Source organism: Nothobranchius furzeri, chromosome 12, assembly GCF_043380555.1.
Source record: "Nothobranchius furzeri strain GRZ-AD chromosome 12, NfurGRZ-RIMD1, whole genome shotgun sequence".
NCBI lineage: Eukaryota > Metazoa > Chordata > Actinopteri > Cyprinodontiformes > Nothobranchiidae > Nothobranchius > Nothobranchius furzeri.
Genome location: NC_091752.1, coordinates 20341547 through 20361811, shown reverse-complemented (window position 1 = coordinate 20361811; position 20265 = coordinate 20341547). Strand labels below are relative to the sequence as shown.

The 20265-nt window shown below is 41.9% G+C and overlaps 1 protein-coding gene across 2 annotated transcripts in view; it reads left to right on the top strand.

Annotated features, from left to right (window-relative positions):
• The window catches only part of marchf8 (membrane-associated ring finger (C3HC4) 8), a 127300-nt gene that overhangs the window by 93462 nt on the left and 13573 nt on the right, over nt 1-20265 (top strand). Inside the window, exons 3-5 of one of the 2 annotated variants that reach the window (XM_054750114.2) lie at nt 6960-7010; nt 17866-17960; nt 18258-19142. In XM_054750114.2, coding sequence (XP_054606089.2) covers nt 6960-7010; nt 17866-17960; nt 18258-19142 — 1031 coding nt within the window. The remainder of the gene's footprint in view (nt 1-6959; nt 7011-17865; nt 17961-18257; nt 19143-20265) is intronic. The other variant, XM_054750113.2, reaches the window with a different exon arrangement.

Below are 20265 nucleotides of genomic sequence, written 5' to 3'. Positions count from 1 at the left end.
ACATCAAGTGCTGCAGATACCTGTTAATTGTTCATTTAGGTTAGGTGTGTGGTAGCAGGGAAACACTGGTGTTTAAAAGGGCAACATTGAAAGCATGCAGGACAATGGTCCCTGAGGACCAGGGAAGGGAAACATTGGTTTAAGAAATGAGAAGCAACTCACCGCACCAGTTGGGGTTAAATAATTTGTTGCCCATGCAGTAATCATCCAATAGGAGGCGCGTACCTATTTTCTTAGGTAAATCCAGGTGCTGACTCTTTATTTGGGGCCAGGCGGTGTATTTTACTCTTTACATTGAAGCAACTGTTGGAACCAGTTGACCTAACTTGATTAACCCCTTAAATTTCCAGGTTTAATGAACGCAATGGGGTTTTGTCCGACTGGCTGGAATGCAAAAGGGTTCAGTATTTTCAACATTTAATTTTTTTAGAGTGTACCTCTCACAAGTTTTTATAATTTTCGGATCAGTTTAGACCTGCAATGAATCAGTTTCTGTTATAAACCATTTCCTGCTAGTGAAACCTGCCTGGTGTTGGTTGGGGTTCTCTCCTTAAACATCGTGGTGGTGTTTTTTTTATTGCCAACCTGAAGTATTTAAATTAATTTCCAGATTTCACAGATTTTTCCTTTTATACTTTTAACTTAACCTGCTTTATAATCAAATTCAAATAATTTTGAGTAAACCCTGGAGCTGTTGGCTACATTGCTGTGCTCCACCAGGAGCTTCAGCTTCACATGCAGCTTTTGATTAGAATTCCCTAAATCTTGGATTTATGTATTCTGTGGTTTTGGGAAGTTTATCAGACTTCGAATAAGCCTCGTCTGAGCTTTGCTTTACTTATCTGTAGGTAAACTGTAGGTCAGTGAACCGTTGTTGGTTGAAGAGTTCAGCAGCTTGGAGCGGTCTCCTGAAGATGTAGGAAGAGAGAGATGAGACAAACAACTGTTCATTAATTTTACTGATTTAATTCCTTCAACAGTCATTGTCTGAAAGCAATAATCTTGTCTCTTCCTTTCCCTCCTCCTCTCCACTCATCTTGTTAGGATGTCATCAATTTGTTGCAGGAGATGAAGTGTGTAATACAGACCTCGCAACAATAAAGCGACTCCGTGTCGGAGGAACAAGCTTCTTATTCCGACTTTTAATGAAACCTGTTCTGGAGAGAAACCAGGATTTTCATGACAGATTTAAAAAGCCATTAATTAAAAAAAAAGTTTTTGTCTCTTTTCACCTTACATCAGGTTTGAAGATGTTTTTCATAATCATGGCTAGTGTTGGTGATTTTTTGTTGTTGTCATTTTTTGAAACTCAGATTAGATTGAGAGTGTGGGTGTGGTTCTGAATCCATACAAACCATCAGTGAGTCATGTCTCTGTGGTGTCTTCATGCTCTTTTCCTTTCCAAACTGAGTGTAATGATCACACCAGTCCCAGGCACCAGAGGTTTGCATCCTTGTGTTTCTGGTGGTGATGGTGGATTAATGGAAGCTGATGTTGAGCTGCAGCTATGAGCAGCGTTGTTCACAGCCACTAAACAAACCCTCGATCCCATTCGTGACTCTGGGAGTGTTTAAAACCAGAATAGTATGTTCTGAGCCGGAGAGCAGACGGAACAAGTCTGGGCAAGTTCCCTCTGGCATGCCCCTGGAAAGTCGAGATGCAAGGTCTGTTTGTGAAATTGGTTACAACAAAACGATTCAGAAAGTAAAAGGATAATAAGAGCTGTAAGTTCTTAGGTTTTATAGTCTCTTTATTTTGTTTATGCAAAGCTGATTTGGTGTCATGTGTGCAGCTGCTAACAGCTTCCCCTATTATAAGTTTCAGTTTTGACAAGCTGTGAGTTTCTGATACGAAGCAGGTGGGAAATGTTGCAGATACCAAAGAAGCACCTGATGGCAGGATTTTTATTTCTTTATCAAAAAATATAAACAACATAGAGGGCTTTGTTAACGACTTGTAAGTTAACTTTTTACAACACATTTTGCATTTAAAATCATAAGTGAGCTTGAATTCTAATCCCTCCATCATTAAAAGGACTTTCAGACACCTCTACATCTGAATAAAAGAACCAAACAAAGGTTAAGGAACAGTGGTGTCCAGGGGTGGCCAAGGCCCACACAGGGAATACCCCCCCCCCCCCCCCCCCCAAATATTTTTCATGTTCACACCTGCCACCTTCATCTCATTTAATCAAGACATACATGTATAAAACAATAAATAAATTGATAATTAATAAATTCATAAAATGTCATAATAAAAAATATTTACGTTGCTGTTGTTCGCCATTCTGGATGCTTTTGTCAAGACGGCAACAGGTGAATTTAACTGTTCTAAAAGGCTAAAACAGCTCATTTTAGAACAAAGATAATTGAAATTATTGAAATAGTAAATTCTTTTATTGTTTCTCAAATTTGAAGTTAATCTTTTGGCTGCATATCGTTTTTAATGAAAAGAAGTGAAGAAGCAATACAGTGCACCAGAGTTATTCACAAAGACAAACCTGGTGTGCCACCCTAAATATTTCACTGGTCCCCCAAAATAAAGTTTTCTAGGGGTGCCCCTGTTAAGGAGTAGATTAGATGATTTTTTTATCCAAACAAAAGTGAACCCAAAATAAGTTTCAATTACAAGAATCTTAAAAATTTGAGTTAACTCTGTGATATCCATGTAAAATATTTTTGATATGAAACAATGTAGATCAATGATTAAAAAACGAAGGAGCTAAGTTAAATTCAGCTTAATTGGTTTTGGATCTCTTGCATAAAAGTTAGATAGTTTCACCTTTTAGTTGAAAATGAAGACCAGAATTAACATTAAAGCTCTCAAAACCACCTTTTTGATTTTATTCGTCTATTTTGACAAGTTCCTGTCTCTATTCTCGGTGAGGGTGAGTCTCAGTGTAGAAGATTAATACTTATCTTTCATCATCCAGCTCAGTTTCTCTCCTCTAATCACTGCTTTATATAAACGCACTACATTCATGGCGTTGTGATTTCCAAAAGCCCTCTCTAGCAGGTTACTTTCTATCCAGAATTGGAGCTTAGGGGGAAAAAAAATCCCCAATTTCTTCAATTTGTTTGTGTTTTCTTGTTTGTTCTCAGCTCTATTATTTGGGATTTTGATGCTTTGCACCAGCTTGAGAATTGATTTTTGAGCGAAATGTTCCAACTCAGAGCTGCATTTTAAGAATGACGATAATGATTCCCAATTGCAGGTAGATTCACGACTAAAGTAGCTCTTCAGATGCAAGTTATCACCTAAGCAGGTATTTGAAGATGCCCGTTGTCTCTGGTTGGTGTTTACGTGGCTCAGAAAGTGGACAGATATTTAAAATTTCACTTTAAAGGAGAACAACCACTTGCCTGCAGCTGCCATTTTGGTAAAGGTGCTGAAGCACAGTGCATGTATTGATTTTAATCCTTACAAAGCTCCTCTGAAGATTAACAAACTTGTTCTATCCTGTTTAAAGAAAGGTCACTCTCAGGAAGGAGTTTCATTTTATGCTCCGCGTTGACCACAAGCGAACAAATTTTCTCCCAGTAAGACCAAGCACGATGAAAGCATATTTAGATTTTATCACGGTTGCTTCTCAGAAACCAGATTTAAACTGTTGCTTTTCTTAATGCACTCAACCTCGCATGAACTCAGCATTATGCAACTGTGATTGATTACTCATAAAAGCAGCCTATGTGGCCTTGGCACCGACGCTTAATGAAACTCAGCACCCCGTTGCTGTTTATGCCAGACTCTTATGCAAGCCGAGGACACTGAGTAAAGGGATCTAGGATCGTTAAAGCTTCATAACACATGTAGTGTAGGCAAATCGATGATTTTTATTTGTTATGACCAGGAAGATGTAATATTCTATGTAAATATAAGATATTAACTTGCTCGGTCTTTATTGTAATTATCAGAAGATTCTAGGATTTAATTCAGAAGATCTAGTTTCTTTGCTTTTTTAGTGATCAACCACACTTTGTGTTACTTCAAGAAAGAGTCAGGTTTATAAAACTAAGAATTTATTTTGCAAACAATTAAAACATGACTAATTAACTAAGTATTTACTGTGAGTGGATGTAACTAAACGTGATGAAGGAACCTGTGTGTGAATGCGATGTCAGTCAGAGCTTCCTTATCAAAGTAAGCTGAGTTCTGGTGAAAAGAATTTGGTTTGCTCTAAGCTATAAAGTTGTTATCATCAGAAGCACATCAGACGCAATCTGTCATGTCTACTTCACCCGTTTTTGAGAGACCCTCTTGGTGGATCCGAAAGTCGCAGGGGTCGGCTGACCTCTGGCACCGGAGGGGTGTAGAATACCGTGGTACCGACTCTTCAGTCCAGAGATGTCTCGGGTCACAACAGCTGGATGGAACCATGCGTCTGGCGGACTCTTAAGGAGTCTAACAATATCGGCTTTGTTTCTGCAGGAACTGTTTGCTCATCAGCTTTGCCGGTGCAAAAAAGGTTTTGACGACGTGTCAAAATCTTTGATGGTTAAAGAGGTTTACTACTGGTGGCCTGCCTGAAGCGATTCTCTAGAGCTGTCAAATCACTCAGGATGATCCAGTTTTAAGGTTTTGATGTTATGATTTGCACAGCCAATCAAAGGCTGACAGGTTTGAGAGATGTTACCAAGACAACTCTGAAGCACGCCTTCTTGACACAGGACGTTCTGACTGGTTTAAACGTCTCTGTGATGGAGTTTAACTTAACCTTACTTGTTATTGTGTGAGTGCAGATGTGAGGACCTCGTCGTCTAAACATGAACACATGGCAGTCTCTGTAGACATAACATAATAATTATTGAACACAGATTAATGAAGCATTTCAGTACAATATAATGATTGTACGTAGCAATAAACAAATGTTATTTAAGGATTATCTAGATTATAAGTCATGGAATAAGTTCATATTGAATTAGGAAGTCATTCTTGAATTCAGCAGTTGATTCGAGCTGGAGTTCTTCCTTCTGTGGGGGCAGATGGGACCTTGGGGAGAAAGTTTATTGTTTACTTTTGTTATCTGTCAGAGCTGCAGAGTCTGTGTTCCAGCTGGTAAGGAGTCAGCTCATTTAAAGGGAACACATGCAGAGTTGTGTCTTCTTTCTGACCAGATGTTGAATAGCTGTTGAAAGGTCAGACTTTACCTCAAACTGACCATTGCTGGACGTTACACACAACTCAACAGCTCTGTCTGTGTCTGCTTGTTTCACTTTCCCCGAGTAATGCAGCAAATAATGACACCGTCTGCTTTGGAGTTTGGATGGGAGTGCCGTACAATCGGCTTGCCTTTTCGTCTCGTGCCAGGCTAAACTGGTTTACCAGCTTAAGATGGCCAAAGACTCAGAGGGCTCAGAGAAACCCTGATCTGCTGAGAAACACGGCTCTCATCAGTCAACACCAATCCTGACTCTAATTGTGTTTCCTTGTGGCACAGAGACAATAAAAGCACTTTACTTCCAACATTACTGGAGCACTTAGTTTGTGCAGAATTAGTAGTAATATTTTAGACTAAACATCAGATTTCTTCTATGTTTGGTGCAATGTGTCAACTTGCTAGTGGGCATGCAAAACGTTGCAACTGCTTAACGTGAGTGTGTTAACAGATAAAACATAAATTATGGGTCTATTTTTAGAATGCTCAATATTGACTTTTTTACCGATATTGTCGGACTCTTCATTTGCAATACCGATATGAACCGATACCGATATATGATGTTAGGTTACTATAATGCATTCTTAAATTTAAAACATTTTTTAGTGCAACGTAAGCCATGGGTGAAGTTCTTGTTTTAGTTTTATTTTATTTTTTATTTTTTTGCTGTGTAGCTATGAGGACAGTGTACATTCACTACAAAGGACAAATTTCTACATTAAGTTGTGCCACATAAACTGAAAATTCTCAAACTTTACCTCAGATCTGTCATATTTTGACATTTTGAGAGAGAGGAGAAGTAGCTGAAGAGTTTGATGTATAATATGCTTACGGTATGTAAAGATTGTGTCATTAAAAGATTGAAAGCCAATACAGATATTTTCCAATAATACATTTTAATGCCAATATCTGTTGATATTAATGGTAGACCGATCATTTTGGATATCGCTGATATATATAATAAATTCATTTATTGTACATCTCAGTTTGTTAGTAATAAATATGTCACTTCAAATAGAGTGATAAGTAGAGATTGACCGATATGGGTTTCCTATTGCAGATACTGATGCGACGTCTGCTGCTGATTTTGGGGCAGTTTGTATGCAAATGACACTAATAACAGCTGGCACACAACGTTTTTTAACCTGAATCCGTTTTAGCCTAGTAAAACTTAACCTTTACCATTATCAACTACACAACATAGCAGAACACATTCAGGCATGTGTTATTTGTGGCGATAAAGCATCAACATTGCAGAGAGAATGGATGCAGTGGAAGAGTTGCGTTGCTGTTAGCCAATCAGAGGCGAGATGTCCAAATATCACGAAGGTTAATGTGTAAGACTCCAGATCCTTCCATTTTCGGTCCCTTACTCCTCTAGCTACCTTCTACTTCCCTGAAACGGGAGAGCGAGAGCTTTTTTCCACAAAAACGACTCACAAGCCATTCATTTAATCTGAAGAATTCAAACTACAAACCATGGCAGATTTATTGAAAAAACTAGTGAATGAGAGCTTTAATTAAAGTTACACACAAATAAATTCACCATGTATTAAATACAAAATGGGTAAATAAAAATAAATGTCAGTTTACGTTGTTTTAAAGCCTGAGCAGGTGTTTTTAAGGTACATAAATTTTGGCAGCAGCACCAGGCTGCCCGCAGATGTGTCTGATTCTATCGGCCGATGCAGTTTTAAAATTGTAAAAAAAAATTAAAACAGATAAACGGGTATTTTTCTACTATATACAGTGTTTGTTGACTTGTTTTGTTGTTACTGACCTAAGCTCTTTATGTGTTTTACAGAATGAAAAGCCCCTGGGTCATTCAGCAAGCAGGTCCAGCAATATATCAAAGGTAAGTGAAGCACAAACAGGGAAAAAAATAAATAAAATTACATATATACCTGCAGCTTGGCTTCATCATTGACAAAATACAGCCAAGGGGTCTAAGTGAAGATAAAAAAACAAATCCTTTCTTCTTTCATTGTCCAAATCAGCTTTGCTTTCTGTGTGTCATCCCTTCTCTTCCTCCCTCCCATCAGTATCAGCCTGCTTAGAATGAGGTGCCACGGTTTCAGTCCATGCTCTCCTGAGCCTCTTAGAAGATAAACCCTTTACTTGTACTAATAGATGTCAGGGTTATTTTGTCACAGAGGGACAACCGGCAGTAATAATGTTTGATTCACAAGCCACTCGCTCTTTAAACGTGAGCAACGCAGCAGTTAATGCACCCGAGTGGCAAATTTACGGATCATTTTCTGGGGAACGGCCGACATAAATACTGTAGCTGGAGACCGTGCACCGGCGCCATTATTAAAGGAGCACCACGGAAACCGATGCTTCAGAAACCACCTGATTAAAATCCTGATTTGTAAAACTCCTAAAATTATTTTGTGCTTCAACAGCTGCAGGTTTAATCATCTGAGCTGATTGGATATCTAATTTAATATAACACACGTTTTAATGCACCAGATTGAGATTGTGGTTTTAATCTGTGCATTACTTTTCATAAGAATAAAGCAGCTAGTCCAAAGAATCCAAAATAATAAAAAAATCATTGTTTATAAAGGTCAAAGTGGGTAATGATTCCAGGCCTAGATAGTATTTCTGCCTTGCTGTCAGTCTGTCTGTGACCTTTAGAAGCTGATAAAACTAGTTCGTGACAATGAAACTTAGGCTGGTGTTTTCCACCACTTGTTTACTTAGTGAGAAGTGACTCTGTGCTTCTTACTTTCAGTTTAACGAGGAAACTCGGTCTGATCAAGTTGCAGATATGTTAAATATTGCTAAAGGGAACTGGACTTTGTTTTACTAACATATTACAGATGCTTACCAGGGTTTGTCAAACAAGCAACCTAACTTCAGTTCACTTTATTTATATGGCGCCAAATCATGACAAGAGTTGTCTCAAGGCACTTCATAAAGTAAATGTTCCAATACAGTTCCGTTCATTCAGCCAATCAGTAAAATGTTTCCAATAAAAGGAACCTAGCAAATCGCATGGACTAGTGTCTAACTAACTTATAATTCTAGTCATAATCAAAAAAAATTTTTTTTTTTACTTTTTAGCATTTAATCCTTGTAAAGGATTAAAGGCCAAGTTTACTGAGAAAACGTTATTTTACTTGTTTGTGAAGTGTGATTGCTTTCTGAGTTTCACATGCAGGCTAAATGTGCATTAGCCGCCAATAGAAATTAGACGGGGAAATGCTCGGATTACACAAACATGACAAATGTACTTCATGTTGAATTCATGTACTCGCCCGTCTTGGCTCATTAGTGGGGAAGGCTGTTGTTGATTCAGCATCCGGGAAAGAGCAGAGAAAGTTAAAGCTAACCGCTAGCAATAGCAACTCCACCACACGGCAGAACTCCTTCAGGTTTTTGTTTTTTGTGGAAATAAAACGTCAACTTTGTAGAGCAAACTGAGTCAGTGGTAGTCTCGTTGCTGTTGGCCAATCAGGGGAGATGTCTGAATATCAGAAAATATGAGTCCAAATCAAGCCCCCACAAAGTTTTTTTTATTTTCATTTTTTATAATAATTCTGGTATGAAAATTAAGCCAACACGGAACTGACATAAATTGCAGTTCCACCCTCATCCACTGGGGGCTGGTGTCAGATGTGAGCAAATCCTCATTGACTCCCATGTTAAAAATACCAATTTCACAGCAGAAGTAAACATGTCTACAGCCTGGTTCCAAAACATGTTTTTGGTTTAAATTATCTAGTTTACACTCATGACAACTCTGAGGGGGGTGAACTTTTTTCTCATTCTTCTGTTTAAGTGTATTAAATGCCTAAAATTCTGAATAATTAAGGAGCATCAGACCCACGTGACCGCAGAGCTAGCTCCGGGGAAAGGCCTCAGCCTGAGCCTCGGCCTCGCCTGAAAACTGTTCCGCGATTTTCCGTCTCTCAACTTAGACCATTAGTTTTAGCGTTTCTGCGTTCTTTTTTGGACATTATTTGTGCAATTGGTACAAAATGACTTGCTGTGGCATTAACTGCACTAATAGAGCGTCCAAGGAGTCTCCACTTCATTTTTTTTTGTAATTAAAATTATATTTATGTATTTATGTAGATGATTTTAGGTCACAGCTGCTCTTGCACTAGCTGAGCTTAGATTTTAACATGTACTGTTTAACCATGAAATTTAAATGTAATAGGGTAAAACCCAGAGCATTTAACATAACACTGCATTTTTTAAAATGGGTTGAAATATAACATGTTGGTGGAGCTGGGTTCCGACTATCGGTATGGTCCCCTCCCCTCAGCTGCAGCTCGGTGCATCTCTGATCACGGCGCCTGTCTGCTGCGCGGCTGCCGGCTTGTCAGCTCTCGGGAGACCTCTGTGTTCCACCCGGTTCTCCCCAGCAGTCAGCCCGGCGTATCTCTGTCTCAGAAGCTCCGGTGTTGTGCACAGTTAACTCCGGTTGTAGCTAGGTAGCTACCTCCGTTAGCTTAGCTCCCACCTCCGTGTTAGCTTTGGGTTAGCTTGTAGCTACATCACTTCAGTTTGACAGGTGTCGTCAGTTGAGCCCAGCTTTACAGCCCCACCCTCAGCTCCACCTCTTTTCCCTTTTTTGGAATTGCCTGGGCTTGATGGAACCTGTGACACGGTCAAAATGGCGGTGGTGGGAACCTCCCATTTTGGCACAAAAACTTATAATTGGAGCCTATGGACACGAATTGTCCAGTACATATGTCGGTGGTCCAAATCCTGCCGTGTTCTGCCCCCCTCTGCTCTGGCTGAACTTTGGTTCCTGAAACAGGAGCACCAGAGCTTTTTCCCCAAGAGATTGACTCAAGACGCATTCATTTATACTAGAGACCACTGCAGATGTCTTGAAAAAACAAGTAAACTTGGTCTTTAAGCAAACTGACAATAAGTTGCAATTTATCAAATAAATAATGACTACTTGTGTCTTCTCAGTGCTGCAGATTTGAAATACTGTCTGACTTGCATGAGGCTCACTCCCTTTAAAACTCACTCATTGGCTACTTTAGTAGGACCTGGTTGCGCCAAACTGCTTTAAATCTTTATATCAGATTCAACAAGGTGGTGGAAACGATCTTCAAAGGTTCTGGTTCATACTGACATGTCAGCATCACACAATTGCATCCATGATGGGAATCTCCTGGTCCTTCATGTCCTAAAGGTTCTGGACCGTATATAGATCTGGAGACTGTGGAGGCCGTTTTAATCCAGATGGTAGAAGCTAACCATTAGCTTTAGCTACTCCACAACATGACTGAACACATCCAGGCTTGAGTTATTTGTGGAGATAAAAACATTCAAATGTTTCTCAACAAAGACTAGAAAATGGAAGCAGTAGAAGAGTTGCATTGCTGTCAACCAATCAAAGGCGAGAAGTTTGCATGTTGTGAATATTAATGTGTAAGACTTCAAATCTTGCCATTTTCTGCACCACCACTAAATAACTTCCTCAAGCAAGAGCAACAGAATTTTTTTTTCACAGAAAATGACCGCAGCAAATGAAATTAAATAGTGTTTGCCCTCTTAAACAATACTTGGCAACTTTTTCACATTTTTAAATCATTTTCTTGAGCCAGTCTGTGCTAAAATGACCCTTTACAGCAGGCGTGGGGAACCCTGGTCGTCGAGGGCCGGTATTCTTCATGTCTTTGCTCCAACACTTCTGACTGAGGCCCTGTCCACACGTAGCCGGGGATCTGCCAAAACGTAGATATTTTTATACGTTTTGGCCTGTCATCCACACGAAAACTGAGTTTTTTCACATGAAAACGGATCTTTTTAAAAACTCCGGCCAAAGTGAAGATCTGCGTTTTCTCCGTTTTGGGTGTCTGCGTGTGGACGGACAAAACCGGAGTTTTAAGGTCCGCAACGTCACTTTCCGCGACAAAAAAATGCTGACATCACGTGTGCGACCTGTGTTTACACTAGCCGGCATCATGGATGCCCTCACAGCTGCGCTCTGTCACTACCCGATCCATCAATTGTCCAAGCGCTTTCTGCTTGTTTGTTTTTGCAAGCGGAATTACTGCTCCTTGCGGAAGACCACAGACGAAGGACGAGGTTAAGAACGGGGGAAGTACTGCCGCCTACAGGTCTGGCATGTCCTTAACAACGTATTTATCCGGGTACTTGTGGACAGTTTGTTTTTAAAACGAGGTGGTGTGGATGCAAGTTTTTGGAGGGGCGGACATTCGTTTTCAAAAAACCCCGGCTACGTGTGGACTAGGCCTCAGTGGTTGATTCACCTGTTCAGCAGCTCATCAGGCTCTGCAAAAGCCTCTTAATCACCTGCTGATTGAAATCAGGTGTGTTGAAGCAGGGTTGAAACTAAAACATGCTGGTTGGACCAGGGTTCCCCACCCCTGCATTACAGGGTTAACGAAAGGCCACCCAGCCCCTATCGCCCCATGTGGCCAAAATATTCCGCTTGCAATTTCAAACTGGCGGGCCGCTCTGTTAGGACTTTAGAAAAAATTGAGCTGCCAGTGAGCTGACATACCTGGCACTGCAGTCTGCTTCCAGCACGTTTCCTGCGTGTTTTAGATCATGAGCACAGCTGATTTGTTTAATTTGGTGATGAATCACTCCTGTTGACACTAAGGAAGGCTGGGAGACATTTCAGCTGTTGGATTAAAGGTATGGCGGAGGTTGTTTCTGAATTTCGCCCTCCACGTTTTGAGAAAAATGCGCATGAGAGACAATGCCCAGTTATCCTCGTGCTCGCCCTGTTTACAGGTAGCTGTTGTCCTTGCAGCACTTCTTCTAGCAGAAATTTGAAATGAATTTCTCCACATAGCATACCGAACTTTAGCTTGCCTGTTGAGCAGAAAACCGGCACAGAGGTGTCTGTGGGGAGTCCAACCTTCGCTTTGCGCAGGAAGTAAAAACTACCCAGCAACGACCTTGCATGAATGGTTCACCTAAATTATTGACATTTATGCGGAACAATGGTTCTGATGATCCACCTAGAAGAAAAAGATCCTCCACTGTACCTTTAAGGTGTTAAAAAGACGAACGCACAGCAAGATTAGTTTTGCTTTCGGTTCTACAAATGGACACTAGTGGGCGCTAAAAGCAAGCCACAACTGACCAGTTCCCTTTGACCCTAATAATTAACCTGCAGTGTTTTGGGCTTTTTGAGGATCCATCATCCTTACAAACGTGCATCCAGATGTTGACTTTGATGCTTTTTACATCAAGCAGACACACTGACATTGAATGGCTTACATATTCCTTATGGCTAATGGGTGTGTGTTAAGGTAAGTGGTTGACATAAACTATTAAAGAGCCTCCTGAAGTTTGACAGCTTAATTAATGTTTAGCGGCCTTCCTGCCACCTGGCGTTTCTTACTCCATCCTTACGGGAAATGCAGCTGACGGACAGGTTTTACATCGGTATTAATTGGTCTCTGGATGGACGAGTGGAGGGTGAGTCAGCTCGAGAAGGGAAACGTTTCTGGATACGACGAGGGTGAACTTTATTTGAAACCCAGACAAAGAAGCAGCACAATCTCTGGATAGAAACTGCCCGAAAAAAAAATCCACTTAGAATAAATCTTAATTTATCTCCAGAGACACCGTCTTTTGGAAAGCCCGTCTCCTTTAAGGGGTTGGATTATTACCTGCAAGGTGAGAGGTGTAATTCATGCAAATTTACGGGTCCTTCCGCTTTCTGCTGTATCGGACTTCGACTCAAAACCTTCCCTTTAGACAACATGCAGATCAAGTTTGTTTGTCTTTAAATGCTAAATCACAGTTTAATACAGAACTGATGAGTTATCTGGTGAATTTACACATCTGGAAGAGTTTTATCTGGTAATCTCTGTATGCTGTTTTGCTCCCATCTTCATGTGAGGCTGGAATCAGGGCATCAGAACAAATGCTGAAATCGCTGCACATGGCTCGGATTCAAACTGAATCACATCGGCGCGTGTCGGATCAAATAAAAAACCCAATGCGCTTTAATCCAATTGTTGACCTACTTAAAAAGACATGTCTCTATATAAATAACCACAGCTTCTGCCTGGGAGGGATGTTTCATAACTGTTTGGCATGGCAGTCCCATTCGGATCATCTGAGAGCTCAAACACAAAGAATTTGCACGTTCTGCTTGGATTTCTGCGTCGATCTACTGGCAAGATGCTTCCGGAGTTGATTGGTTTTTCTTCTGATTTTCACTCGGGAGCACATCCAACTTGTAGAAATCCAGACGGTCGTATACGACTACCAAAGGAATACCTGTCACTCATAAACAAACGGAATGAAAAGATCATACAGGAGCTAAACAAACTACAGAGTCTAACCAGAAGCTAAACTCTCTCATGAAGATGATGTTGCCTCCATCAGAGAGCTCGTCGCCAGTCTCAGATGTGTGAAAGCAGATATGAATGCATGTCCAAAGCCAAATACTCCAAAAAACTGAGATTTGTGAAAATGTTAGCTGTTGTTAAGTGTGTGTAGGGTAAGTGTGAAGTGTGTGGGCCGAGGATTGCCTGCTGCTTTTGGCACAAGTTGATTTTTCCACCCGGTGAGGTCAGCGGGCTTATCTGTAGCACTTTCTCCCTTTAGCACAGGGAACTGAGCGATGCAACCCACACGGTCCTCATAAGGGCACAACAGCCCAGTGGGCTGCTGCTTATATTCAGGAAAACATCTGGTGGAGCTCTAAAAAGGGGAAGCTGCTGCAGGTCGAGGCTGCTACGCATTCTTATCCTGCAGAATCTTGCAGATCTGGATGGGAGTTCCTGGAAATAACAGTTTGCAAACTAAAACGAGCAGCCTGCATTATTACCTCCAAGATCACCTAAAACAGAAGATAGTATCAAGTGTGTTGTGCAAATAAATGTTTTCAGCGTTTGTTCCACGTTTATCACAACCTTGGCCTGTTGTAACCTTTATATCAGATTGTTTTGCCACGTTGGAACGTGTCTGAGTGGAATCGGTTGTACACCTGACAGTTTCTTCAAGCTCAAACAAGGTCTTATTTAGGCAGATGGAAAGATCTGAGATGGTCTGAAATGCCAGGGAGAAGATTGGTTATCAAACCAGCAGCTCTTCTGACCAGACTGATGAGATCAGCCGCGTTAAGCCCCAAATGTGTCAGTGGTGTTCTCAAACAAGAGCAAACAACTCCTGTTTCATAGATCGACCCACAACCTTTAGCTAACAACGTTCTCTCGCTTTGTGCTCCTAGAAAAGATATGCTTCATATTTTCATGACTTCACATCTGTGACATGATGTATTTCATCCATGTTTGACCAAAAAGGTTTTTCAGCTGAGTCATCAAGGATCATTCCGCTTGGAGGTCATGAACGCACATCTTCAGTCCACATCCTGCAGCTGGAACAATCTAAAGATATTTGGAAGTAAAGTTATAGATTAAACACGTACGCCAATCTTTGTTATTCAGCTTCATGACGCATAGACCTTGGATTTTCTTTGTCATTCTATTAAAACTGATATATTATCAGATTATTTTTCATTGTTTAAAGCCTTGAAATAATGTTAGATCAGCTTTTGTTATAATCGCCAACTTAAGTATAAACAAATATGTTTTAAAACAGTTTGATTCCGTTTATTTAAATAGCATCAAATCATGACAAGAGTCATCTGGAGGAAAAACTGAGTTCACTTCATTATGCCAATTAGTTAAGTTTCCTATATGAGGAATCCAGCAGGTTGCATCAAGCTTTACAGCAAGCTCATTCTAAGCAAGCATGTAGCGACAGTGGAGAGGAAAACTCTCATTTAACTGGAAGAAACCTCCAGAAGAACCAAGAGAACTACAATAGCTCGGTCCTCTCATCCATTGCCGCCCCTGTCAGGACTTTGCTAAGGCGTCAGCATTGAGTGATGTCACTGCTGAAACAGTCATGGTATGCTGATGTCTTGGCAAAGTGCCAAAAGCCATCCACTGGCATTAACCTTAAAAGAGCTGTTTTATTCTGTCAAATTATGTCATAATTAATCCATTCGGAGGACGAGGAGAGTAGCTGTGTGACATAAAGCAGAGTTCAGTGACCAGAAGAAACATCAGTTTTTCACTGTGCTCTGTAAACCACAAACTGTTGTACCGTAAATCCTCTAATATAGGCCTTTATTCATTCAAGCGCATCCTGGTTCCTGCCTTTATTGGAAGGAGGCCAAAATTAGAGATGGGCCTCAATTTCAATTTGAGCTAAATAAACTACCAGTAGAATGAACAAAAACAAGATTTTATGTCTATTTGAACCTATAAGACACTAGGTTTGTTTACTGAAAATGTACATTTAACATAGTATGCATATAAAATGTTTAGAACAAGCACAGTTGTTTCAGTCTAAATCCCCGTATGGTAACAAACATAGCAAACATGCTGCTAGTGCTTGGTGATAATTAGATTATTGAGTCACAACAAAAGGCAGCAGACACCTTACCGCTCCAAAGTTTAACAGTTCGTGTCTCGTTTGGTTTGAAGTAAAAACAAAAAATCCTCCAATTGTTTAATCCTCATCTTCCGCAGTTCCATGTTACAACACTGAGCTAACTGCTAAAAACATTAGTACTCTACAAGCTATTTGCGTTGAGTCCATGTGAAAACAGTATCAAACTATTTACCTGCTGTTTTTGTAACCGCATTTCTAAGCGGTTCAATAAAACACCATAAAAAACTTTAGCAAACCTTTACCTGTGATGAAGTGATCGCTGCAAACTGAAGCATTTTCTGCTCCATTTCTACTCATCTTTCAGCCAGAGATTACGATCCACTATTCCGTCTTCGTTCAGTAAGTTAAGTTCTTTGTGGCGCACTACTTTCGGGACACGAAAAAAAAAGCGTTTGTTTTTGTCCCGATCACATGGAATTTGGTCATTTTTACATCCAGTCAACAAAGTAAATAAAGCCTGCTAACAGACTAGCTAATGTTGGAGTCCCGGCCGGTAATGGAATACAGGCCAATATTAGAGGATTTACGGTAAGCTACGGTGTGGCGGGGTGGATCCTGCTGCAGTTTTTGGCATTGGGGGTTTAGAAACAGCCATTTCTATTTTCTTTTCCTTCCAGTCTGATTGATCAGCAACTCTTCTAATACAAAAGCCGTTGTTTTGGTGACATCTGCTCATGTAATTTTCCTTAGAACCAATCAACATGAGTTTACCATATGAATTTTTGGAGTACATTCTCCAAACAGGTTCTCTGATGGTTCAGAAAGTGGTCCTTTTAGGTCATCCTGGTGAAACGGAGACACGCATGCGCCGGGACGGTCCGGTGAAACTACACGTTAGATCTGATAATGGAAACGGGCCTGAAGTTAGAGATTTTCAGAGTCTATTAACTAAATTTTGTCTGATTCAGTTTGAAATCAAGGTTTATCAAACATTTATTATTAGTGGTGATTGTGTGTTTTTATTTATTTTTTTTGCTGCTTGGTTGAAGATGGTTTTAGCTCAATTCAAATACAAATCAGCAGATGTGGGAACTTTGTGTTTGAAGGACCAAGAAAAACAAACTAAGTAAATAAGATGATTAAAAGTGCTTGAATGCACATTTTAGCACAACACTGCTAAAGAGCTGCATCTGAATTATATGGGAGTAGAGGGAAGTCCCTTCATCCAAAACTTCTCACAATATATTTATTTTTTAAAGAAAAAAGCAGATGTCTTAAGTCAGAGGCCAGGTAGATAACAGGAAGTTAATCATCTCCCCCTCTGTCTAAAAAACACTCATCTGACTGCTCAGAGACAAAGCTGGTTATTTATTGACCAACGCACACGAGACGACCAAATGAATGAGTAACAGGAGTTGGCCGTTGTTTTTTAGCCGCCTAAAGGACCGTTTCCCACCTGTGTTGTCCCAACGAGGCCAACTTTTGAATAAAACAATCAACGAATAAACAAGGATGAAACTTTAGATTATGTGGAACAAAAACATCATGTGTTTGTGCTTCGGTGTGAAAGTGAAACAGACTCAGGTAAACGGGCTGAAGGCCATCACTGGACATCCAGTTTTCTATCGATCCTCATCTGGTAATGAGCCATAGATTTTCCCTTAGGTAGAAATGAAATCGATAGATAATTAGTCTTTTGTTGAAATCACCCCCATGTCTTTATGCTAGCTACCATTCTGTGTTTGTTAGGACGCTTCTGTGCAAAAAGGGTCTACAAATAAAGACTCAGCTGGGCAAAAATTAAATAATTTGATTAAATTTCTACAAAATCTAGAATAAATCCAAACTCCTTCACTTTAAAGGACTTTTAATAAGCATCACATCTCATCTGCAGCAGGATCAACAGATGTTTTCGGTTTTCTTCCCAACATTTTAATTAATTTCTTGAGAAAATGAAGAACTGCTGACATGATCTAATAGCTCGTGCTCAGTCACTTTACAGAAAGTTCCCTCAGCCAAGCCTTGCCTTTAAGTAACAGCCGCTGTTGCTAAATCCTGCTACTGAAGGTTTTGTAGCGGCGTATTAACCTCGTACCTGCAGGTGCATCTTTTAAAAAAAGCTTTCTCACGTCCTCCAGCTCTCTTTCCTCATCATCGTCTTTTTTCCTAACCCTTTGTGTCTCTTCAGCACCTCCTTTTCATGGCCTCGCACCCTCTGTGCTGCATCTTTCTATTATCATGTTCTCACTGAGCACATTTCTCTTTGTGTAAACGTGTAGCTTTATGTCACCGTCTCTCTATTTCTCCCTCCTGAATGATCTTGTTTTGTGTGTTTTGTCCTTCAGGCAGGCAGCCCGACTTCAGGCAACGCCCCATGCAGTTTCTCAAGAACTTCGGTTTCTCCCTCGAGCCAGGACATCTGCAGGTACACATCGCTCCAGCCTCGGTCCACAACAATAACCTGTGTCCACGGTGATGTGAGCTCCTGAGGGCCGTAAAGTGAATCTGTTTACCCGTCTGTTACCAGTAGAGTTTCTTATCAGCTTCCTCTTTAGCTTTAGGGAGTAGTCTTGACCAAAGAACTGACATAAAATGGATTAGTGGTGATCTGGACTTAGTGAAAGCTTAAGATAATTCTAAAAACATGTATGTCTTTTCCATCCCTCCTTCCATCCTCTCATCCTGTCTTGTTGTTTTCATGTGACCCTCTTGTAAAAACACGCGTGCTCTGCAGCAGGCAGGAACAGGATGCTCAGAAGCAGACTGCAGTGGTGCTGCTGCACTCCAGCAGTAGGGCCGGTCATGGCTCTGATGGGATTTCAGTGACCACCCTCTGCGTGGAGCCGCCTCCCGCCTCCAAGTGCACCAAACAGAGAGACTGGCTGTCTCTGCTGCGCCCGGCGTCGGGCGGCATCCGACCCAACGCCTCGCTCCGGTTCTCTGTTTCTCTAAACGATGTGGGACAACGAGTGGACAGTCTCTGTCGTGGACTGCACTTCATAGACCGCACGTGCTCCGAGGGAGAGCTGGGCGTGGAGCCCGAGTCTGCGCAGCATCCCGGCCCTGAGGAGAGGGCGCATATGCTCAACGGGAAGCTGGTCGCCGCTCCTCCAAACGCTCCACACTCAAAACAGGCCCACCCCCACCTCGTCCCCTCCCTCACTAAGGACTACAAATATATGCTGGGCGTCCCTCCGAGCACCTGTCCTTCATCCGGTCCTCCCAACACTCACCTCCATCCTCCTCCTCCCGCCACAAGCTCAAACTTCTTCCGTCTCCTCCTTCCCTTCTCCCGCTCCTCCACTTCGGCCAGCCTGCAGTGCTCTGAGCTGGGCAGCTACACCTCCCACCTCCACATCAAGTCTTCCAGCACTCTGCTGGAGAGCGCCGAGTCCCACTTCCTGTCCCAGGAGCCACTGGGAGATGACGACGTGTTTGAGGAGGACCAGTCCAGATCATCTCAGAAGGGAAAGGACCGGCTGCCGACCCCTGCCGGGCCAGGCGCTCTCCTAGCCCCGCTGTGCTATATGGACGAGGACAACGACCTGGACCGCTGCTCGTCCCCATTGTCTGAGAAGAACGGTCCACTCTCACCCTTTTCTCTGTCGGGGGACTGCTGCAGGTGGGTGACTGTCTGGATGGTGTAATCCACACCCACCCTTCCTGTGACCTGTACTGTGGCAGTTGACCCCCAAGCCCTGTGGAGTAGAGAGCTTCTCATCCTGTAGTATCACCAGCTTCTGCAGCAGCGTTATTCCTCTAAAGCCCTGCTCAGCGTGGAACTGACGTAGAGCCACACACACCTCCTCTCTCCTCTCCAGCTGTCATAATTCAGTCCCTTGTGTGTTTCCAGAGCAAAAAATTGATGCAATATCATTTCATTTCCCCACTGTTATCTCACATCTACGTGTTTTTCCCTTTGAGTAGAGCAACGAAGCAGTAAATTGTCCTATATGAGGCGTTCAAAACTGCAATTGATTTCACTCAGATGCCTGGAGCGTGGGGGGGGGGGGGGGGGGGGTCAGGAGCAACTGGGATTTTTAAAAATAGATGAGAGGCGAGACGTGGACATGGAGTGCGTTTGTGTCTGGGAACCAGTGGCAGAGTGTGGACGGCGTCAGAGCCGGGCCGGGTTACACAGAACGGATCGTGTGCAGTATTTGATTACAGATCAAGTTGTGGCTGCATGAACCCACGGATGAGGCTCGGCAGCAGCAGATAATGATTGGTTGCCATAAGCAGCAGTTTGGATCAGCATCACATTGAGCCCTTCTAGGCTACAGCATCCGGCCGTCGATACGCCGTCTTTTAGCTGTCCGCTGGATTGAAGAGGCTTAATTATTTAACAACAACTTGATGTCAATTATGTCGGTTTTCCCTCTCAGCTCTGTGTCCGCGCATCCTCTCACTGCTTTCCACGTTTTGCTATTTATTTTTCCTCTCCCCTCACATCAGCAGCAGGCTTACGCTGGAACATAAGCTTAGCTTTGGCACGGTGTGGGCCAGAGATCAAGAGGCAGATTATTGGCTTCAAATAGCCAGCGTGGTCCCTGACTGTACACACAAACAAACCGCACCAGCGCTCAGTCAGGTGGCCTGAAGCGTGAGCTCAGACCTCATGGCTGACTTCACCTGCAGAAGTGTGTGTGGGAGGTTTTTATTTCACGTACAGTAAGCAGCGTCACGTTATTCACTAGCCTGCTGTTTTATTGACAACACATCACTGTGTTGCGTTGAAAATTCTG